The 24,381-nt window shown below is 36.2% G+C and overlaps 1 protein-coding gene, 1 non-coding gene and 2 pseudogenes across 5 annotated transcripts; 1 reads left to right on the top strand and 3 right to left on the bottom strand.

Annotated features, from left to right (window-relative positions):
• Nucleotides 1-135: 135 nt before the first annotated feature.
• On the bottom strand, nt 136-24,359 carry RNF212B (ring finger protein 212B). 4 transcript variants are annotated; one of them, XM_039851469.1, is made up of 15 exons: nt 24,252-24,359; nt 22,612-22,712; nt 20,726-20,778; nt 19,978-20,052; nt 7,722-7,837; nt 7,027-7,087; nt 6,226-6,254; nt 5,203-5,249; nt 4,940-4,982; nt 4,714-4,774; nt 4,299-4,347; nt 3,311-3,350; nt 2,917-3,017; nt 2,202-2,263; nt 136-729 (listed from the first exon to the last, which is right to left on the bottom strand). In XM_039851469.1, exons 2-15 carry the CDS (start codon nt 22,709-22,711, stop codon nt 664-666), a joined length of 903 nt encoding a protein of 300 aa, XP_039707403.1. In that variant the 5' UTR covers nt 22,712; nt 24,252-24,359; the 3' UTR covers nt 136-663. The 4 variants fall into 4 exon arrangements, with proteins under 4 accessions (XP_039707403.1, XP_039707405.1, XP_039707424.1 ...); XM_039851471.1 differs by having other exon boundaries at nt 24,212-24,327; XM_039851490.1 differs by having other exon boundaries at nt 24,216-24,304.
• Nucleotides 6,753-6,872, top strand: LOC120594219 (U5 spliceosomal RNA). Its single transcript, XR_005650518.1, has one exon. It is a non-coding gene; the product is annotated as a U5 spliceosomal RNA (small nuclear RNA).
• LOC120594176 (uncharacterized) lies at nt 9,524-9,647 on the bottom strand (annotated as a pseudogene).
• Nucleotides 9,757-9,876, bottom strand: LOC120594213 (uncharacterized; annotated as a pseudogene).
• Nucleotides 24,360-24,381: the final 22 nt, after the last annotated feature.

Here is a 24,381-nt window from a genome sequence, read left to right on the forward strand (position 1 = left end):
GCCTGCTTTCCAGCGGCCCACTCATTTAATTCCTCACTTCTACCCCTTAGTACCCAAAGAATAAATATTTGATCCCAGTAGTAGTGTTCTTTGCCCATTCCACCATTCTAGAGCTTGTAATAAAGAGAGATGCAGTAGCAATAAAAGGGAATCCTCTTTATTATCTATGTACTTTAGTAAGCTGAAAGTCTGTGTATCCAACCGTTAACAGGAAAATCAACATATGTAATAATAACTAGGCAAAAAAGAAACGAGGCAAATAGAAAAAAAAGTATAAATTAGGATGAGGAACAGAATTATTGGATAACATTGGCAATGGGGGAATGGGAAGCTAAGAAATTAAATCCAGAAATAAAACAATAGCTAATAAACATATGACCTCCCTCCCCCAAGGATGAAAAGAACTGTTTTTACCACCTTTGTTTCAAATTGTAAGAAATGAGAAAGCTACATGTATCTTGTAGGAGAAATATAAACATCTTCCTGAAGGACTAGTCTTATATAAAACCTGACCACTCCAAGGAGGTAATACAAGATCAAAAGTACAGAGTGAAAAGAAGAAACCAGGCAGGGGTACATTTCCCAAGGCCATCATGTCTAATGGGTATTACATGCTATAGTCCGTCCTTCAGCAGTATGTATAGATCAGACCTTGAAGATGGTCTATCTGGGAGTGGTCCATGCTTCTCTCTCCCTGGCTATTCCCATCTGCCTTTGTTGGTAGAGAGTCTGCAGCAGAGGACAGGAAGGCAGATAATGGGTGTTTATAACCAAAAGGGCAAGTCAGGCCCTTTCAAGCCATTTTATTAAGTTTATCAAGACAGCAAACCACTGTTGCTTCCTCTTAGTTTTCTCCATTCCATAACTATTCCAAACTAAGATTTGATACATCTACTGTAACAAAGGCCTTGTTGCTCCTTATAAAACTCTGCAATATTTCAGTGATTTCTGGTGATAATGACAGATGCTAGACATCAAATTATTTTGGAAGACTTGGAACTTTACTACCATACCCAGAGATTTATACCAGGGAGGCAGAACTATGCCTCTGGGGAGGTGGTACTTCCTTCAATGACTTTTCAAATTTATTATGGAAATTTTCAAAAACTACAAAAGTAGAGTAGTAATAATGAACTCATATGTACCCATCACCTAACATCAACAAATAATTCATGGCCAATTTTTCATTTCTACCCTCTCCATTAGATTATACTAAGCAAAACCCAATCATTTAACTTCCTTTCCATAAATATTTTAGTGCTGATCTCCAAAAGATAGACTACGTTAAGAAATGTAACCACAATAGCATGATACCTACCAAAAAACTTAATTCCTCAGAAGCAAATGTCCAACAGATATTCAATTTTCCTCAACTTTCTCATGTTTTTTACAGTTCTTTTCAATCATGATTCAATTGGGGCCCATATATTTGTAGATGGTTTATATGTTTCTTAAGTCCCCATTTGTAGGTTAATCCTTCCATTTGTAGGATCTTAGGGATGTTATTTCCCCAGTGTTGCCTATTAAGGCATAGACCCTAATTTCTTGCTGATGGAAATAAAGGGAATTTTGGAATATGAGAGTAAAACATTTATCTACTTTTGTATGTCCCTGGGGTCACCAGGAGCTTGGCATGAAAAAAAAGGCTTAAATATCCTCAAAACCCAAGCCATAAAAGTTAACTTAAAAGGCAAGACTGGACTTTTCATTGACTAGTGTGCTCCTTTTAAACCTCTTCTCCTTCCTAGGCCTCTTTCCTCCTTTCTGCCTGGATTAGAATCAAATTTACAAAACATTATTCTAGCTATCCCAGAAGAAATAAAAAACTTTTTCTTCCTAGTTAAGGCAGTACTTCTATGCAAAAAATACTTTCCATTGAGAATACTTTTTTGTGAAACTTGGGACTGTCAGTTGTATACACATACTTAGTTCACCCTGGCCAAGACCTCTCAAATTTAAAGCCTTTCACTACTATGTGACCTAATTTTTAAACCCCAAATTAGGAAACTAATCTGACAGAATCTTTGAAACTGAGACCATTCTGGAAAATTGTGTACATATGGTTACCACTTGAAATCCATGTCATTCTCCACTGGTTATATTCTCCCACTTTAAAAGGAGACTAAAAGGAGGCATTTAATGTGCAGGCCTAACCATGTGAATATTTCATACACAGACAAGTTAGACTAGCCAGGGCTCACCTGCAGGACTGGTAGCTGGAAACCAGGAAGACTCTCTAGTGGGGTTCTGCTCTCTCTCTGACCTGAAGGATGGAATGGTGAAAGATAACTTCTTGGGCAGTTCCTCGGTAATGTTACTTGTGGATCAGGGTGAATGAGTAGTTCTTAATCTGCAGGACACTACTCAAAAGGGAAAGCAATTGCTTAGATTAGCAAAGCAATCTAAGAGAGGGGTTATAAAGTCCCTTCTATTCCTGTGAGGACAGGATAGAGACAGACAGGTCTGAGATTCGAGTTTATGAGTAGGAAGATGCAGAGACAATATAAAGATTTTGGTGTGCTGTGGCAGGACAGCCCCTTATCATGAGGACTGGTACCTTTTTGAAAAAGATGGGGGAGAAAATAGGATACTGGTTTTATCATTCTCATTCAGAATTGAGCTGAATTCTGAATTCTAGCAACATTCAAACAGGAATTGCAATTCTACAGGTTGACTTTCTGGCTAAATAGCCATACTGGTGATAGGATGAGTACTATTTAGGCAAACTCCAAAACCTCCCTTCGCTGTGAAGGAAATGGAATAATTTAAAAGAATATTAAGGAGTCAAACTACAGACAATGCTTTCTTTTGTGGGGAGGTGGGGGGAATCCCAACTTTTTTTTACCTTGAAAATACTTATTTTAGTATATATGTCAATGGTTGAAGCTAAAAATCCTTTGGGGTTACTTAACTCACCTGAATTGTTGGGGGTGAGGACTCTTGCGTGGCCTGAATCCCCACCACTTAGAGATGGTCTGAAAGAAAAACTCCCCAGTCCAGAGGATGCAGATGAAGGTCTAAGGAGGGGAAATAAAACCATCAGCAGAGAAAAGGAAAGGTATAGGTAAAAAAACATATGTAAAGGGAAAGCCTATACATTTAGGCCACAGACCCTGCTTGGAAGTGAGAATGAAATTAAGTAATTCAGATGTATATCAGACACAGTACTATTCAACCTTCTCTTTTGTTTACAAGGGAGATTATAAACTTCAGTGGTACAGGCTAGTGGAGAAGTAACCCCCTGGGCTGCTGTCAGAGTGTCAGTGTAAAGAGATCCCAAATAAAAGGAAGCATACATAGTGTTACTCACCTATAAGACATACTGTGAGTGGAAGCTGGCGAAGGGGTTTCTGAAAGGCATAAAATGAGTCTGTGAGATAATCCACCAACTAGAGAAAAGATTCAGGTGTACTCAGGGCCAGGGCAAAGGAACTGTTGAGCAAAGATTTTCAATATGTATGTCAAAGAACCAACTTTTGGTTTTGTTGATTTTCTCTATTGTTTTTCAATTCTCAGATTCATTAATTTCTGCTCTAATCTCAATTTCTGCTCTAATCTTTGGTTCTTTGAAATGATCGACAAAATGGTCTAAGCTAGCTGTCTAAGAAAAAAGGAAGAAAGCCTCAAATAACTAAAATCAGGAATGAAATACGGAATATTACTACTAAGCTAACAAAAATAAATTAACTAGAACATCTACATTTTTCAAAGGGGTGAATGCGAAAGAGTTGGAGGGAAATGATTTGGAATGATAATCCAGAAAGAGATTTGCAACTTACAAAATTTCCTCTTTGGAAAGAAAAGGAAATCTCCGATATATTCTCTATGGACTGGCTAATGACTTTGAAAACGGGAGTAACAATAAGAGTTCAAAAGGGAAAGAGTCAAAAAATTAAGTGGGTGGAACCAAAATATTTCTTCACTGGAATATTTTTACGTTTAATACACAGTGAAGAAGCCAGATACCCTTCAGGCTAACATAATCGGCATCTAGTTAACCTTCCTTTTAAACCTAACTTGTACTGCCACCTCGTGGCAATTATAAAAATCCAAGTCAATTTACTCAAGTAATCCATCTCCTGACCAGAAATTTTCAGTGACTCTCTAGCACTCAGATTTTCATTTTCCCCTTATCAGTCTGAGAACAGAAATATCATTATTTGAAAAGCAGTAATATATGTTTGGATATCTGGAATCACTCGATAAAAACAAAGTAAAATGGCATACAATACACAGAAAACTGATGGTGTACGCAGGGAATATGTTGGTTTCTGACACTTTTTTCTCCCCTTTCTCACCAGTATAGGAGTCTCTGGGAGTGCTCCTTTCCTGAAGGCCTCTGGCTCCCTGATGGACAAATAATATCAATCAGTAAATATATCCTGATTTTCCAGCCTCCATATTCCTTGCTATTCACCTACATATTAAAGCATATTTTGTTTTCTTGGAGTGGGTATGCTAGTCCAAGAAAGATCCACACTTTCCTACTTCTAACATGAACATGACAGACACTGTTACTTTAGTCCTTGAACACTTCCACTTTTTCATTCCTATTCGTTCTCTATGTCAGCTTCTAACATCAGGTCTGCATTGCCAAAAGAAGAGTCTAGGCATGGCAAAAACCAACATAAGTTTAATATTCTTGCCTTAAATCTTTGCTTTCATTTAGCATTAGAAATCTCAGTCTGGAAAGAGAAGGTAACTATTACTTACTTGTCCCATGCTACTAAGACCAGCCACTCTATAAGGAATAGACTCCACTGAGGAGGGCCGACTATATAAGGTGAGACAAAAAGAAGACAAACAAACAAACCTGGTGTTAAACTTTTACATAGACTCAAAGTTTCCTCAGTCCCTATCTCAGCCACCTGTAGGCATTTCTTTCATCTTCCAACTTTTGCTAACAGTTTTAATGTTGTTGTGTAGGCTTCCTACTCACCTGACCACTTGGCTGCTATGCTGAGAACTGGGTCGTGGAGTAACTGAAAAAGAATAAAGTGCAGAATGAAAAACTGCCATCAATAGTGTGCTCTGCCTTGCCTAGCCAATCTGTTGCAGGTGGTTATCTGGTTGTATAATCTTTTCATATCATACATAAAATTAGGAAAATCACTTAATCTCCGAGAGGAAACTATTTTCCTTATGGGAAATGGATATTTACTCATCTCACACAGTTATTTGTACAAAAAATGTTCTCTCTACCTGACTGTGATGGGGAAGTAATGCCCACTGGTCGAGGTGTCATTGACCTGCAAGGGGGAAAAAAAAAAGGCAGCTCTAATATCTCTATGTAGAAGTTAAGTGCCACATCAGAGGATAAATCAGATCATTGTTTTTAGAAATAATAGCTTCTTCTTTGGGCAAAAATTGCTTACTATTATGTATTAACAGGTATTACTCCAAAATATAGAGGCAAAGTTTCCATATGAGATTCCTTGACTTTCTAACTCCTTCGGTGAAAACTTCTCTCCATCTTTATTGCCCATAATAGAAGTTATGAAATCCTCCTTTCTTCCCTCAGTGCCTTACCAAGTAATCTCAACTTTACATATATCTATCCATTTGTCCGTCCATTCCCTCACTCTCTCCATCCCTTCCCTCATTCATCCATCCAACAAGCATTTAAGTGCTTATACATCCTAAATACTGAGATTACAAAGATAACTAAAATAGGGCTCCTATCTCTGAGAGGCTCAGCGGCTAGTAGGAGAGACAAAAAAATAAAGTAATGTTTAAGTGTTATAATGGGTATATCAGAAGTACAGAAGTATGAAAGAACATCAGACTAAAACTTCTGTAAGTGCAGGGGCCATGTCTTTTTAAAACCACCAATACAGGGCTGATATTAAAAATATTTAACAACTGGTAGGGTACAGACATTACCAATTAGAATAATTGGTGATGTACACCCAGCACCTGATAAACAGTAGTCGCTTAATGAATATTTATTGAATAAATGAATAATAGAACATCTAACTCTGTCTAATAAAGTCTTGACAGAAAAAATGACATGTGAATTGAATTTTGAATGAGTAGGATTTCAAGGTTAAAGGCGATCATTACATTCAAGATTTTACTTCAGTACTTTTCAGTGAGTATTTCTTTCTTGGAGAAGTAAAAGATAAGTTCATCAACCATTTCCTCCATCTCAGAGCCCATACAGGAGTTACAGCCAAGAGTCAGAAATGTTCGAAGAGGGCTAGTATGGAGCCTGATAAAACTGACCTGCTTCCTTGGTACCAAGTTGGAGATTCCTATAGATGAAAAAAAAAAAAAAAAAAATGGGAGTGAAGCAAACTGCAGTTCAAGAGTCCTAATCAATGGATCTTGTTAGATGACTAAGCTGCAAGGTCACTAGTTGTGGTTGCCAAAATTTCCAATAGGAGAAAAAACAGCAGCAGTGTTTCCTTAGGAAATTTTTAGCTTTGAAGGAATAAAATCTTAGTTCCCCTTCATAAAAACACCTTGGGAATCCTGTAGACTGAAATACGTGGGGAAATATAGGGAGAGAAAGAAAAATGACAGGATTATAATACACTAAAATAGTTACAGCAATAGGATCAATAGAAACATTATGTAAATACAAACAACATTCTTAGGAAGAGAGAAATGTCTAGGAAATAGAGTTGGAGGGAGAGGAAGGGTCCTGAGGTGTCTTGAGATTCTTGAAGAGAAATTTTAAGTTATAACAGATGCCTCTTCTATAAGAGAGCTTTCTAAATGGTATTTGTTACTGATATTCGAGAACGGGCATACTCTGATTTATCTTCAAATCATATAAATCTTTCACCTTTTACTAAAGATTTCCGTAGAGAATGGGCTACCAGTGTGTTAAATATTGATCCTTTCAGCCCTCCACAGCCTTCTGTGTCTTCATCCATTTGCTACAGTGTGCTTGTTGTACACATTATCACTTATATGTACCATGATGTGAAAAAGTTTAGGAAACACTCTTCTGTTCAGTCTGCTAGACAGATAGGCAAAGTAGGAGAGAAAATAATAGTAAGGGAAATCCATTTCATTCACCTTCAGGATGGCTAGAAATTTCTTCAATTCTCCATTCTCCTTCCTTAAGGCAGACAGCTCTCTAGGCAAAAGATGGAAACAATCAGCTCCAGCAGTTCAATGGGATAAAAAAAACCTGATTTTTATTATTATCAATATCTAGTTAATGCTTATGGAGAGACACTTGCCACTGCATATGGTATTTCTGTCAGAGATCTAGTGATTCAGGGGGACAATGGCAGAGTTTTAATAGTGAGAAGAATCAAGTGGACATTAAAATAAGCAGTTGGTATGATTCCAGGAGTTTACACAGGATTCCATTTCCTGTCCACACACACTTCTGGTCTGCTGATGTCAGAAAATTCTCATCAAGGATTCTACTATTTAGCTTAAGATTTCTAAAATATACCCTCCTAGAGGTAACGTTTCAAATGTCTCTTATCTTATCACTGTAAAAACGTTATATCTGATTTCTCTGAAGAAGCAGTTTTTGATCGGGGGAAGCAGAAAAGGAAAGCTATGAAGGGAGGAGGGACCCTTGAGGGAAGAAAGAGAAAAATAAAATGGAGATTGAGGGAACCAAAAATTCCATACCTGATTTGCTCAAAACAAACATAAACACATGGAGCAATTTTCAGGCTTTGCAACCATAAGAAATTAATGAGCAGCTTATCTGAAAGAAAAAGAGCTCTCTGGTGATTTGATGTGTTACTCACTTGTCCTGGCTGGTCACTGTTTGCTGTGCCTCCTGCACAACTGCTTCTAACTTTGTAATTCTATGTTTATAAAAGGCGATGAGGAGATCTGTTTGTTTCTTCTGGAAACTCCACACCTACTAGGGAAAAACAGACCTTTGACAAACACCCCCAATATCTCCTTTCCCCTAACTTCTGGCAACAAAGGGAAATCCATTAATTCATACTTTATTACTGATCATTTTCTTCTGGAGCATCTGGCTTAATTCATGACTCTCCAAAACTAGAGGATTCAGCACTAGGGAAAGCTAAAGCTTTTCATTTCCAGGACAATGACTTTCTAATATCTTAATGGGAACATTCCAACATAGTAGAAGGGCCCTTTAAAAATAAAATCTTTAATTTTGAGCAAGAAGAATGACACCCGAAAAACTTTTTCAAGCTAAAATTGGTTCTGATATAACTTATCAGATTTGTTTGAACTTATCTGATTAGCGAGGACTCAGCTTCTACATTCCGGAGTACTCGTAACCAATTTCCTTTTCCTAAGATATACACACAGAGACAGGCTGCTTATGATGCTATGGTAAAGGGCAAAGAGACACAGAAGGGGATTACCTATTTCTGAATTTTATTTCTGGGCATGGACAAATAATTTTATCTTTTGCTTTACTTTACTATTTGATATACTGATGTGCCTATCATGAGATTACTGAGTCAGATCAAAAGTTAATAATTAGAAAGGGTTTCAGCTTTGTCAGGCTCTACTTTTGAATACACAGCAGTATTTATGTCTCATCTGCTTCTTTCCTACTCTAAACTATAAACCTTTTGTCTAAGGTCCTTCCCTATATCTTGGTATTCTTGTCATAAATTTTTGTTCTCACCTAACTTGCAAGTTGCTTTTGCCACCTAACCACAGAATTGTACTTAAGAGTTTATATAGTCTCTAGTCTCTTTCCTTTCTACTCAAAGCAAACTGTACTAGTTCTAGATAAAGAATTCACTGTAGTCTACTTTATTTTTTTAAAGGTGTTTTCAATAAAAGTAAAACACGTTCACTTTAGAAAATCTGAACAGTGCAGAAACAGAAAAAAAAGTCACTCAGAACTCTAGGAGTTCCCTAAAATGATAGTGGAGGGAAACAACAAATAGTATAGATAGATGTAATATATATCCAAGAGACAGTATCCTAAACATCCTAATCTACTCTTAGTATCAATTGGCAGTGAAATTAAGTTAGTACCATGCTAGGACCAAGAAAAGCCAAATCCTGCCTAGACAGTTTCTCCCTTTGAGACCACCAAGAGTTATACATGCACAGGAAGCAGACCCCACTGTGGAGCTCCAGGGAGCCAGAATGGAGTACTGGAGGGCCTTTTGCCTAGACCTAAGCAGGCCTACTTTGCCTACTACCCCCCCAAAAATTCAAACCAAAATCTTATATCGAACCATTCCAAGAAAAAAGACCAATCCAAAAAAAACAATCACTAGCAAGTGTTAGAGGAGAGAAACAAGTGGTTTTACCCGATGCTAGAGTACAAATGTTTGGCCTATTTCAAATACATCTACCAAAGATTCTAAAATCTAACTCGGAAATGAATCTCAGTATTTAAAAAATCTCAATTGTTACCAAATTCATTCTGTCTCATTCAAACTCTTCAACCTTATAAAAAAGGTTGGCTTTTTGCGGGGGTAGCTAAAAAAGGAAAAATTTTGCTCACTTTTTTTTTTTTTTTAGACGCGGTAACCCTTCATTGACCTCACAGACTGCAAGGACCTTGTCAGTTTACAATCCCTTATTTTATTTAAATTTATTTTTACGCCTACGGCACCTGGTCTTCCTAGGTTGTCTCTCATCCAAGTACTAACCAGGCCCGACCCTGCTTAGTTTAGCTTCCAAAATCAGATGGGATTGGGCTTGTTCAGGGTGGCATTGCCATAGACTTACTTTATTTGTTTATTTGTTTATTTATTTTTAGGCAAGCAACCCTTAGCTGACCTCACAGATTGCAAGGACCTTGTCAGCTTACAATCCCTTATTTTTTATTTTTTACGCCTTCACCACCTGGTCTTCCTAGGTGATCTCCCATCCAAGTACTAACCCAGGTCTGACCCTGTTTAGCTTCCGAGATCAGGCGGGATCAGGCTTGTTCAGGGTGGCATGGCTGCAGACTCACTTTTTTTTTAAAGTTAGGATTATTTTGTTAATATAATAACAGAGCAGATAACAATAAAAGTAGTTCTGTTGATAATGCTAAACACTGTCTTGATATCTCCAAGTGTTAAATATTGTCTATTTATTGGAATAATGTATGAATATACCTACTTCTAAACCCAGATTCCTCTCATATCTCCATACTAGGGTAAGGGTATCTTGGTCTCCATCATGCTCTGGATTCCCATTCATTTTAGAACTGATAACATGGACCATGATTTTTATTTTATTTACTGAAGAGAGTATTTTAAAATTTCAGTTCTGAATTAGGTCCAGTTAATAGCAAGAGGTTGGAGAAAAAAAAGGAGGAATCACCGAAAGATACTGAGAGAGGCACCATAATGGAAGCAAAGGGGAAGCTCAATAGTTTATTATAAGACAAGATATTTTGGTCCAACATGGGGTGTGCATTTTACTGCCTTATTTTTTAAAAAGTGGTTTTGTTTATTCATAAAAGTAATACATATTTGAAAATGAATATTAGTTTGACTGACTAAATTTTTTGTACTAAAGAATGACTTTCCTAATTCTTATTTTTAAATGTAAGGTTTTTTTAGTTGAGATTTATATTCCCATGAAATTTAATGTTTTGAACATTTATAAAGGAGTTGCTAAGTTTGAGAAATTTACTTTAAAGGTAAATTCACTATCTCCCTTTGACACTCAAAATCTATTAGTTTGCCTTAAATATCTTTTGTGAAACTGACTCCTTCATTCTGTAATATCTAAAGGTCTTAGTATTTTAAAATTATATCTCGAGGTAATCATACGATTGAGAAAAGGAAATTTCTCTTTATAGATGTATTCCAGCTTTAAAAAAATGAGAAAGGAATAACAATTAAAATATTAGCATTTTGCAACTCCTAATGAATTATGGATCTATGTAAAGTTCATCAATGGCTACCATCACACGAAGCAAGAGAAAGAAGACCATTATATACCTTTTGGTGGAACACAACACTGCTATATAGTATTCTTGCCTCCCACCCCTTTAATCAAATGATCTGATTAAGCCTAAATCTAACTATTAACTTACCAGAAACACAGTGCACAGACAAGCACATGACTCTGCGGGAATATAATGAACAAAATCTACACTGTGAACAACTCCATAGGACAAAATACCATTTTCTTCAACAATAATAGGAAATGAGAGGAAACTTACAGTTTAAATGAAACTTAAGAAATATAACCAATTGAACTGTATAGACCTTCCAGAAACTCAACTCAAAGTTTTAAAATGAGACAACTGCAGAAATGTGAATGCTGACTGATTAGTTGATAATATCAGGGAATTATTATTATTTTAGCATTAAATGGTTATATTTAAGAAGAGTCCTTATGTTTTAGACATACACTCTGAAATATTTACAGATTGAATGATGTAGCATCTAGGTTTTAGCTTTAAAATAATCTAGATGGGGTGGCAGTAGGTATAGATAAAGGAAGACTGATAATTGGTGAAGCAGGGTAACGAATACATGGAATTGGAAATACTAAGATGAATAGCTTTGTCCTTTAGTAGCTCATCATCATAGAGTAGAAGAGACATTCAGACAAATAAATAAAACACAGATGATATGCAGTATATGAAGCAGTATATGCTGTATAAGAAGTATATATGAAGCACAAAAATAATGATTAAGAGGTAATTATTCAAGCTTAAGAGTGTGGAAGTCAGGCATTTCAGGCACAGAGTTATGTATGAATCTATATGGTATATAAAAGATCTGCAAAGAACTAAGTCTATTTTATAGAATAGGTAATAAATAACCTACCTAAGAACTTATGTTGGTATATAAAATGTGAGGTGGTAGTTGTGGATGAGATTGCAGAGGTTAGGAGGAACCAGATCATTAAGGGAACCAGGTGTCACTCTCAAGAGTCTGAAACTTAGGTGATGGAAAGCCACCAAAGGGTTTTGAAAAGGCAATTACATTAAGATTTGTCACTGAAATAGATTATAGTGGTGCTCGGAGAGAATAGACTTGAGCAAAAAAGAACCCTAAAAATGCTTCCTTATCAAAAGCAATTGGAGGACTATTAATAAGATGTCAGAGGTACCCAGTCTGAATGGGAGAGCCACAGCAGCCCACTAAGTTGGGAGTTAAGTTTTGGGTTGCACAGTTTGCCATCAAAACAATATTACCTCTTACACTGGCTTACGGTTGGTTCATCGACCTCCTGCTCAAAGGTGATAAAGAACACAACTATACTGTTTCAGAAGTCTTAAACACTGACAGATTAGCTTCTGCTTTTTAGGTAAAATAATCTTAGACTAAATAAAACCTTTCTACAAAGGCAGCACTGATCGTCTCAGTTGATTGACTTTTTAATTCAAATGAGGGATGAAGAACTTCTACTGATAAGATCAGGTCTTGACCTGATTTTATTCAAATGGTATGTATCATAGTTATTTATGTATATATTAGCAAAACATATGACTTCAAAGTCAGCAAACTACTGACCATGGCTAGCTACCTGTTTTTGTAAATAAAGTTTACTGGAACACAGCCATACTCATTTGTTTACATACTGTCCTTGGCTGCTTCTCTGCTACAATAGCAGAGTTGTGTAGTGCAATAGAGATTGTATGCCTGCAAAACCTAAAATATTTACTGGTCCTTTTAGAAAAAATTTGTCAACCTCAACACTAAATTTATGAAAGTTTCTATATATCTATTTGTATCTTTTTCTCTGAATTTGTATTTCTTTGTGAATCTATATCTTTCCCTCTTTTCCTCTTAATCTCTCTTCTCTTATTTCCTACTCTATTTGTCTGTTCTTTCTACACGTATTTATTTAATGGACAGTTATGTTACTTGTTCTTAATTTTAAAGTGGATAGGCCCAACAGAACAGGAGAAAATGTTTGCAAATCATGTGTCTTGTAAGAGACTTATACCTACAATATATATAAAAATTTTATAACTAGTAATAAAAAGACAACTTAATTTAAAAATGGGCAAAGGATGTCTGAATAGACATTAAAGAAGATATACAAATGGCCAATAAGCACATGAAAAGATGCTTAACATCATTAGTCATCAGAGAAATGCAAATCAAAACCACGATGAGATATCACTTCATACCCACTAGGATGGTTATAATAAAAAAGATAGTTAAAAACAAGTGTTGGTGTCCCAAGGCTATGGAGAAATCAAAACCCTCATATACTGCAGGTAAGAATATAAAATGATGCAGGCACTTGGGAAAACAGTCTGCCAGTTCCTCAAAAAGTTAAATATAGAGTTAACCATCTGACCCAGTATTTCAACTCCTGTGTATATATCCAAGAGAAATGAAAATATATGTCCACACAAAAACTTATACACAAATGGTCATAGCAGCATTATTCATAATAACCCCAAAGTAGAAAAACTGATGAATGAACACATGAAATGTACATTCATCTATGTCATGAAATCTTATTTGGTCCTAAAAGGAAATGAAGTACTAGTGAAGTCCTAATACATGTTACAATATGAATAAACCCTGAAAACATTACACTTAGTGAATGCAGTCAGTCACAAAAGACCACACATTGTATGATTCCACATTTATAAAATGTTCAGAATAAGCAAACCTATATGGACAAAAAGTAAATTAGTGATTACCCAGGGCTGGGGAGGGTGAAGAGGATTTGGAAAGTGTCTGCTAATGGGTATATGGGTTTCTTTTGCAAGTGATAAAAATCTTCTAAAATTAGGTAGTGGTTACTGCACAATTATATACTAGAATGAATATACTAGAAACCACTGAATTACACACTTTAAAGAGGTGCGTTTAATATGTAAATATATGTCAATGAAGCTGTTATTTAAAAAGTACACAGAGTATTTTATACTTCTCTTTGAAAACAATTAAACAATACAAACTCTTCTTACTTATGTGGTCTTTCATTATCTTCCTGTAGGCTTGTGACCTTTCATAATCTACAAGTTTTCCACAATATTCTTTAAACTAATATAGTACATCTTTCAGAATGCTTTCATAAACATAATTTAATTAGCTCTTTACAAGAACTAAGATGAGTATAACTGTTTCTCATTACATGTAAAGGAGCATGAATGGTCAAAGAAATGAAGTTACAAGCTAGCAGCCAGATTTAATCTTAAGATTTCTCTCCAACAGTTTTTCCAGCATTACCACTTTCCTATATTTCACACACATTAAGGGAAAACCTCAACAGGAAAGATTATTCTATTCATTCTTTCAAAAAGTATTTATTGAATTATCTTATGTTCCTGGTACTATGTCAGTAAGATTGACACTGTCCCTGTGTCTTCATGGGAAAATGTACGTAAGTAAACAGAAAATTATAATACAATACAACAACATGGTGTTATACGCTGTGTGTACTTATCTATGTATATGTTTGGGGACAACATGTTCCAGACAGATGGAACAGCATGAAGAAAGGCCCAGAAGCAACAGAGAAAATTATTTATATAAATAATTAAAATAGATTAGTCTCTGTACTATAGTGAGGGGTTGGATAAAAGATGAGACTGAAGAGAAAAGCAGGGACCGATGCATGTCTGGCCTTATGGGCCATGTTAAGGGGCTGAGCTTTATCTTCTGATCAATGGTTGTATTGAATAGTTTTAAATAGGAAAATAACATGATCATACTTCTATTTAGAATGATTTTCTGGCCTCAATATGGAGAACTGATAGGAAAGGGGAAAAGACTGGAGGAAAAAGATCTATTAGGAAGTTACTGCAGTAATCCAGATGGGAAACTATGGTAGACTGAACTTGGAGGCTGAGGATGAAGTAGAGATTCAAGTATTTTAGAGAGACAGAACTAACATGATTTAATTATGAACTGGATATGAAAAAAGAAGAAAAAATCAAGAATGACTCTAAAGACTTAACTGTAAGACCTGAAATCATAAAACTCCTAGAAGAAAACATAGGTGGTAATCTCTGATACTGCTCTTAGTAATATTTTTTCTGATATGTCTCCTTGGGCATGAGAAACAAAAGAAAGAAATAAACAAATGGGACTATATCAAACTAAAAAGTTTTTGCCTAGCAAAAGAAATCATCAACAAAACAAAAAGACAATCTGCTGAATGAAAGAAGGTATTCACCAATGACATGTCTCTTAAGGGGTTAATATCCAAAATTTATAAAGAACTCATACAATTCAACACCAAAAGAACCCAAACAATCTAATTAAAAAATGGGCAGAGGGCCTGAATAGACATTTCTCCAAAGTGGGCATACAGATGGCCAACAGACATATGAAAAGATGCTCAGTACCACTAATCTTCAGAGAAATGCAAATTAAAACTGCAATGAGATATTACTTTATATCTGTCAGAATGGCTATCATAAATAAATCGACAAACAAGTGTTGGCAAGGATGTGGAGAAATGGGATTGTATTGTTGGTGGGATTGTATTGTTGGTAGGATTGCAAATTGGTACAGCCAATATGGAAAAGTATGGAGGTTCTTGAAGAATTAAAAATAGAACTATCTTATGACCCAGAATTCCACTTCCGGGTATTTATCCAAAGAAATCCAAAACACTAATTCAAAAAGATATATGCATCCCTATGTTAATTGCAGTGTTATTTATAATTATAACAGCCAAGATATGGAAGCAACCTAAGTGCCCATCAATAGGTGACTAGATAGTTGTGGTATATATATATATATACAATGGAATATTACTTGGCCAGAAAAAGAAAGAAATCTTACCATTTGTGACAACATATATGGACCAAGAGGGTATTATGTTACGTGAGATAAGTCAGAGAAAGACAGCTACCATATCATCTCACTTATATGTGAAATCTAAAGAACAAAATAAATGAACAAACAAAACAGAAACAGACTCATAGATACAGAGAACAAACTGATGTTTGCCAGATGGGAGGGGGATTGGGGAGCTGGGTGAAAAAGGAAGAGATTAAGAAGTACAAATTGGTAGTTACAAAATAGTCATGGGGATTTGAAGTACAGGATAGAGAATATAGTCAATAATATTGTAATAACTATGTATAGTGCCAGATGAGTACTAGACTAGGGAGATTACTTCATAAATTATATAAATGTGTAAACACTATGCTGTACACCTGAAACTAATATAAAATAATGTTGAATGTCAACTGTATTTGAATAATAATTTTTTAAAAAGAAATCAAGAATGACTCTAGATTTTTGGTTTGGTCATTATGTAGATGGTGGTTATCACTCACCATGATAAACACAGGAAGAGTAGCCTCTTTTCCTGTGTGTATGTGGTTGGTGGGCATGATGGAGTGCTATTAAGAACAATGAGTTAAGTTTGGAACATGTTGAATTAGGGAAGATATCAAGTCAGCAAATATATGTATGACTCTGGAGAGATAGATGACAGAGAGATAGAGAAATAGAGAAATAGAGAGATAGAGAGAGAGACAGACAGACAGACAAAGGGAGGAAGGGTAGGAGAGGGAGAAAGAAGCGGGTGGGGGAGAGGGAGAAAGCATGCGTGAGAGCATGAGCACTCTCATTCATTCAGCAGACTTACTGAGTACCTCCTATGTAGCAAAACTAATCATTGCAGGGTATACAACATTGAACAAAACACAGTTAGTCCCTGTCTCTATGGAGCTTATAGTCTATGGCAGAGAGTAAAGGGGGAGACCTAATTTAGATATAGTGATCAGCAAAGGCTCTTCCTAGGTGACAATTAAGCTGAGATCTTTACTGGAGATAATAGATAATAGATTTGGAAGTCATCTATATGTTGATGATAACTAAAGCATAGGAGTGGATGAGATTATCCATGCACAGTATAAAAAATAAGGGAAGTACCTAGTATAGAATTCTGTGAAATATAACTATTTAAGAGCTAGACAGGAAAAAGAACACAAAGAGATAACAGAAGTTGGTTATGGTAGCCAAAGGAATAATATTTTAAGGAGAGAGTGGGTCTCAAATGCTGAGAAATCAAACACAATAAGAACCAAAAAAAGCATTCATTGGATTTGATAACAAGGAGGCTGTTGATGTGCTTGTAAGAGCAGTTTCAGTGAAACAGTATAAAACCAGACTGTAGAGCACTGAGGAGAGGCTTAGCATAGTTCTCTTTCTCAAGACTACTCACCACACTATTATGAGGGTCACCATTGATCCACATGTTGCCAAATCAAGTCAACCCTCCTTTGCACTCATCTTCATTTTTCAACAGTATTTGACTCAGCTGGTTATTTCTTCCTTTTAGAAACACTTTCCTTTCTTAATTTCTGTGACATCACGCTCTCCTTGTTTTCACCTCTTTGCTAACTTCTCTTCTCCTGTACCTAATCACTAGATATTGAAGGAACTCTTTCTCTGGGTGATCTCATCTAGTCCCAAGGCTTTAAAAACTATCTATATCCTGATGAGTTCCACACTTACTATCTCTATTCTTGACCTATGTCCTGAGCTCCACAATAGTAAATTTATCTGCCTTGTGATTTTTCCTCCTGGATTTCTAATAAGTATCTGTAACCTAATATGTCCAAAATGGTATTTTCCCTCAAAACAGTCTTTTCAGTCTTGGTAAAGGGTACAATCATCCCACTTAGCTGTTTAAGATAAAAACCCAGAGGTCTTCCTTGATTCCTCTCTTTTTCTCATCTTCCACATCCAAATCAACAGCAATTCTACTAGTTCTTCCTAGAAAACACATCTCAGATTTAACTACCCCTCTCCATTTCTACTGCCACCATTCTAGCCCAGTCTTACTTAGATTTCTCCCATAGCCTCAACTGCTCTCCCTAGTTCTACTCTTAATTTCTCTATGGTCCATTCTCTACTCATCAGCCAGATTATCTTTGAATATGATATATTGGATAATGCCATTTCCTTGCTTAAAACCCTTCAATGGTGTCCCACTGCACTTAGAAGAAAATCTAAATTACTTACCATGGCCTACAAGTCCCTATACCATCAAGCCTCACTCTCTGACCTTATCTTAAATTAGTTCTCTCTCCCTCCCTCCCAGCCTTAATGTGTATTCATTCATTTAACAAACATTTCTTATGCAGCTAATTTGTACCAGGTACCTAGTTAGGCATTGGGCAATACAAAGATGATATCGGACTTTCAAAAGCTTCAGTTTAGTAAGAGAAACAGACATATGAACAAAAACATTAAAACACTTTTGCAGAGTTAAGTACTTTTGCATACTTAAGAGCAAGTGGGACAGGAATACAAAGGACAGAGCCAAAATCTGCCTACAGGAATCAGAGGTGGCTTTTCAGAAGAAGAAACAATTAACTGGCATGCATTTGAAAGATGGCTAGTTGTGGATATGCAGTCTCTGACCTGGGAATAGAAGAAATCTAACAGGTCTGTATGGGGCTCTCCAATCCTCAAAGATAGTTTTATCTGAAGGTGAGTAAAGAATTCAAAACAGGTAGCTTGATCAACTATTTGCTATATAGTAGTACAGCAGAAAAATACCCTTGTCAGGTCATTACAGAGATTGGGGATAATTAAAACATGAATGGATATTCAGATCAACATTCCATTAATTCAACAATATTTTGAGTGTCCACTACATATTAAGAACTATTTGAAGAGCTGAGCATACGACAATAAACAAAACCAACCAAATCTCTGCCTTCATGGAGCTTACTACGTTCCAGTGCAGAATTCAGACAATAAATAAATATATTAATATATTATATAATGTTAGAGATAAGAGCTATGATGAAAAATAAAGTAGAGTAAGAAATAGAGAGTATCTCAGGTATGAGAGTCAGTAAATGTCTGACTGAGAAAGGAAAATTAAGCAGAAGCCTGAATGAGGCAATGTAGATATTACCTGGATCAGTTACTCAAGTTCACAAATTAGGAAAACACATTTTCAGACATTGCTGACTTTACCAAACTGGCCCTTCACTAAAGTGATGATTAACTGAGCCTTTCTATTTATTTTATCTTGATTATTTGACCATGTATAATTGGTCTCATGATTAGGTAGGTTAAGATTCAGACTGCATATAATTTCCCTACTAATCATTAACTAATCCTGGGTTTAGTTACTAACCAAAGGTCTGCTCTTTCTCTTGTTCATGTGACCTTGTTTACTTTTCTCCTTCAGTCTCAGCTGGATTTTACCTCCCCATAATGTTAAATAGTATCTAAAATATGACAGTTCACTCAAGCAGCTAAAAGCAGGAAGCAGCCAAAGCCTCAATTCCCCTTCCTCTATCTCTAGAGTTAGGATTAAGGGTGAGACACCAAAGAAAAATTAAATCTACCATCTTTAGCCAGAAAATGACTAGGGCTCTTCCTCATGTTTAGGAAAGGGATAGTCTCCTAAAAATGAGAAGGAAGAGTAGAAGAACAGTAATAAAATCTCAAGAAACATGCCAAGATTGGAATCTCATGAGACTATGAAATAATCTCAGTGAAGAATTGGGGAGGGGAGGGAAAAACTAAAGCTTTTACAATTTGGGAACTCTCTCAAATGATTGTCCTGCCTTCTCTCTAGGTTCTTCTATATTCCTATTGCTCCTGACCAAGTCAATGGTCTGCCAACATATGATGCATCAGGAAAAGAAAAATATTTTCTAAAATTTGGGCAACCAAATTTAGGCAACCAAGTATGAACACTAAATAAAGAATTAAATATATATACATTACTAAGAAAAGTTACTGAAAAGTGAGAATGGGAAACAAGAAATCCATTCTTGAACTTAAGTCTATAAGCAAGATTGAGAGACCACTAAATCCATTGTTTGCAGGCCTATATATTCAAATCAGTTTTTAGAAGATTCATTAATCTACACAGAAAGATGATAAAGCTCCCTAGACCCTTCTTTATCCTTAAAAATTAATAGAACAAGGCAAGATATCAGCTGCATCGTTTTTACAGCCTATCACAGATTCTGGGTCAGTAAAAAGTTAACTGTTGAGGTTTGTACCATCAGTGAAGAATGCAAAAAGAACAGCCAATTTCTCCCCATTGTGTATAAATGGAGTCTAAAGAGAACTTTTGATAAAGAAATAAGATGCAATTAAAACTTGCCTGGAGAATCAGATTTTTTTTCACTTTTGTTTCTCATACCTGAGAGATGTGATTAAAATGCTGCAAAGCTGTCTCCACAGGGTTTCTGAAGTACATCTTCTCCTGAGGTTTCATCTATGAAGAGAGTAAGACAAACAATGAGCATATCCATAATGGAATAAAATGAAATAAAATACTGGCAAATATAGCAAAGGATGTACTACTTTTTTTAAAGCGCTTGGTAGTGTAGTGGTTAGCACATCTGCTTTACATGCAGAAGGTCCTGGGTTCGCGCCTCAGGTGGAGCCACGAACCATACCCCGGGTGCATTAGCCCCTGGGTGCACCGGGCCCCCCAAGTGCACCGGGGGTGCCAGGCCCCAGTGTGTACAGCGAGCGTGTGGGATGAGACACCCCGCCTTCAGAGATCCAGTTCTTAAGGGGAGATGGCAACATTTGCAGGTCAGGGGTGGAAGTGGTGGTGGTGGGAGGAATTAAAGAGGGGCAAAAAATAAATAAATAAAGCGCCAGGGATCATTTCACTGCGCTAAGTGAGAGGGTGATCACCACTGCTCTAGGAGATGTAGACTATATATCCTAATTCGCCTTACCTTAGGAGCTACAAATAATTCTTCTATCTGTTGTTTATCCTCCCCCCCTCCTTTTTTTAACTGCTATCATTGAGTTTGGTTTCTTTTCTTTTCTTTTTAAATTTTAGTGCTTAGTTGCTCATCAATGATACTCTTTGTATACTTCCTATAGGCCAGGAATGGGATAAGATGGTCTGTGGGAGGGAATGAAAAACTTACATTATCAGAAAGAGCCAGATGCTTGCAGGCAGCTCTACAAATAAAACATTTTCCTAGCGGGAGAAAGAAAAAAAAAAAATGGTTCTCATAGACAAGAGGTAAGATTTTCCTAGAGTACATGGTAACAGTAAAGTAGGCTAGCAAGAGAAGAGGGTTCTTACTGAATTTAGAATACCGTTTGCTATAAAAGGACATCAATATGAGCTCTGTTCTCTAAATCAATATTTCCAAACCTGCATGTTGATGACAAGTTAAGACTTTTGCACTGTACCTCTACTTATCTCCCTCTCTATGAATTTCCAACTTTCTTCTGTGGGTGAGGGGGGAAAGTTCTAATGTCCTGGCAGAAGTACTGGAGTACATTTATAAGAGTACTGGGAAGAATATAAGAGTACCAATAATACCAACTTTAAGTTACTCTTTTTTATCCTATCTACCTCACAGTAGGCACATATTAGGTACTGTAAGAAACTCCCCAATTATTCCTGCCCTGTTCTCACTTTGCTAATATTCCTGGTTCCTGTTCTGAAGCTCTCCTACTCTCATTCTCTAATGAACCCATTCTGAAAGATGAGAAAATTAAAATTCCCAATCTTTCCTTGTAAGTTGAAATTTTAGTAGTGGTGCTGGTTATTAAGACAAATGCCATGTCAGGAGAAAACATCACATGACATATACTTCACTCAGAGAAACCATTCCAAAGTGAGCTGCTTTGTTACATTAGCAGGTAACTTAAAAGGGTCATGAGATTCATATAGAGAAAAAAAGCTTGTCCAGAGGCTACCTAATCTGACTCTTCTTTCCTTGGGGACTAAAGGTTTTTCCCAGCCTTCCCTCCATATTATGGCCAGAATAAGGTAGCAAGTGCAAACTATTCTTCTATTTAAGAAAAACACAAAACAAACTTTCACAGCTTTCCATCACCTGCAGGATAAAGTTCAGGTTCTTCAGCTTGGCGTATAGAGCCTTCCATCATCCGGCCACTGCCTACCTCTCTAGCCTCATCTCTCACCATTTCTTACCTATTTTTCATGCTCTACAAATCTCAACTATGTGTAGTCCCCTGCACTATGTTCTTATGATGTGGTATACCATTATACATGCTGTGCTCTTAAACTAGAGTGATCTTCCCTGCCTTAACCACTTGGCAAACTCCAGTTTGTTATTCAAAACTTTATTAAAGCAACACTTTTTATGAAATCTTCCCTGATCCAAGTACCCTATCCTAAGTCCCTCTTCCAGGCTATTTCTACACCTTGTAAAAATTTTAGCATTAAAAAAACAAACAAACAAACAAAAAACCACCACTTTAAATTCAAGTCTCATTTCTAAGACTTAATAGCTGCAAGAACTTGGTCAAACCACTTATCCTATCCGAACCATTTCCTACTAATAATTATCTCCTGGTACTGTGGTGAGAATAAATAAAATTGGTACATGTGAAAATACTTTTTAAATTGCAAGGGTATCACCACCACCATCATCATCACAATCATCCTTTCTAATCAAATTGATTTCACAGACTAGACAGACCACTTCCCATTAGAAATGGCTAGTTATCAACAAAACTTTCCCCCATTTCTATTTGTTATTCTTATTTCTTCTCTCTTGTCTAATCTGTCTGATAATCTCGTGGCTTTCCCTGCTACAGGCTTCAAAATACTGACAAGCACCTTTTGGTGCTCAACTAATGGATATTCCATTTGCTAAATCATTCTTTATTAATGGATTCCTCCGATTTCCACAATCAACAGTTTCCTACCATATCCACACCACCTTTGACCTACTAAGTGATTTTTATCCCAAGTCACACAGAGAAATGGCTAATCATTACTTCTAGGTTAAAAACATTTTTGCCTGAATCTAAAAGCAGTTAAGTCACTTACCCAGAGTCACACACTTTCTACAGAAAATATGGCCACAGTTGGTGACAAAGAAATGGGCCCCATCTTTTCGGAAACACCGGTTGCAGTGAAACCAATCCATTCTGGAGCATATAAAGAAAAAAAAATAAGAAAAATCTGGGGTGTGATAGAATTAGAGCTGTTCTAAAAATCTATGTAACAATGTTCGCTTAGCTTCTGCTATCTTATTGGGATGTGGGCATATTATTGTGGGTATTCCAACTTGTTTTAAGGAAGTACATAAACTTTTCAAGTGAAAAAATCAGATTGCAGACTGTATCATTTTTTAATAAGAAAAAATATATATTAGGAAATAGGACAATGATGAGATTCTTTTTGAATGATGTGATTATGGGTATGTGTGTGTATTGCCTTTACACATTTTTGCTTTCCAAGTTTTCTGGATTAATTCATGTATTAATTTGTAATTAATCTTTTTAAAAAAGAATCATCCATTTATTTCCTAATAGTTTCCTACAATACCATGAGATGAAACCAAGAAGAGTGGACCAAATAGAGAAGATCACATATTAGACACTTGGGACACATTTTAACTAAGGGAAATATGGTTTGTGAATGACAATGTTGTCTCAGCTTGTACACTTTCCCTTCTACTCTACATAAACTAGATCTGGGAAGGGCCTTGAAAGTCAAATGTTTTGTCCAATCCCAACATTTTTCAAAAGATGTACTTGCTGTTTACTGAAATTCAATGATTTGTCCAAAGGTCCATCTTTAGTTAGTGGCAGCTCTAGGATTAGAACCCAAGTCTCCTTATTCCTTGTGTCAAATTTCTGCTACCACATTAAGTAAGCCTTTTTGTTAGACCTGGCAACCATACATTTTGTTTTCTGCAAATACTATATATAATTCCATATACTTTATATAATTCCATATAATTTGTTAAATACATAACTATGAAAATGTGACCTTGTAATATTTTTAAATGAAGAACTGACATGTCAAAAATACAAAACTGAGCTGATATAAATGGAGCTGTAATTAATTCATGTTTAATGAATCCATGTTTAATTTCATAAATATGGTATCGAAGAATATAATATCTATGTTTGGTTTCCTTTAAAATTAAATTGGGAAAATATTCAAAAAGGAAAAAGGAAAATAATTTTGCCCCCATCGAAGTCTTTTCTTTAAAAAAAGTTTTTAAATGTTTTATGGAGAGGTTTGCTGAAAGAATGACGGCTATTTTCCACCACATTTTAACATTTTTTGTCACATAATGTAAGATTCACGATAAAAGCTTACTGAATAAACAGTTCAATGGAACGGTGTTACACAGTTAAGAGCCATGAACTTCAGATTTCTATCTGTTGCTCGGGATACACTAACTTCTACCAGGAAGTGAGTCTACAGAACTACTGAAAAGCTCCCACCATATATGCCCTGGTTTCTTTAAGAGCAGCAACAACAATTCTAGTCAAATGAATTGGCCAGATGAACCCCTATAAGAAAGGTAATTAACGGGGTTTGTGAAGGTAAGACTCGCCAAATTTCTAGAGGTAGTGGGGATTGAGCAGAGTCTCAAATTTACCAGTAGTTATTGTTTAGCTGCCTTCCCTACCCACTTGGCCGCCGTGATCCCAGAAGGCTTTGGATCTCACCGAAATCATCCAGTGCTCCTCACGAAGAGCTGGAAATGGCGGGAAAATATACAGCAAGCCTCGCTTCAGGGAGAGGCAAGAATCTGGGCGTGGCCCGCGACAGCGTGCGCAAGGCGTGGGCGGGGCCTGG

This window comes from Pteropus medius, unplaced genomic scaffold (genome assembly GCF_902729225.1).
Source record: "Pteropus medius unplaced genomic scaffold, Ma_sr-lr_union100, whole genome shotgun sequence".
In the NCBI taxonomy this organism is placed as follows: Eukaryota; Metazoa; Chordata; class Mammalia; order Chiroptera; family Pteropodidae; genus Pteropus; species Pteropus medius.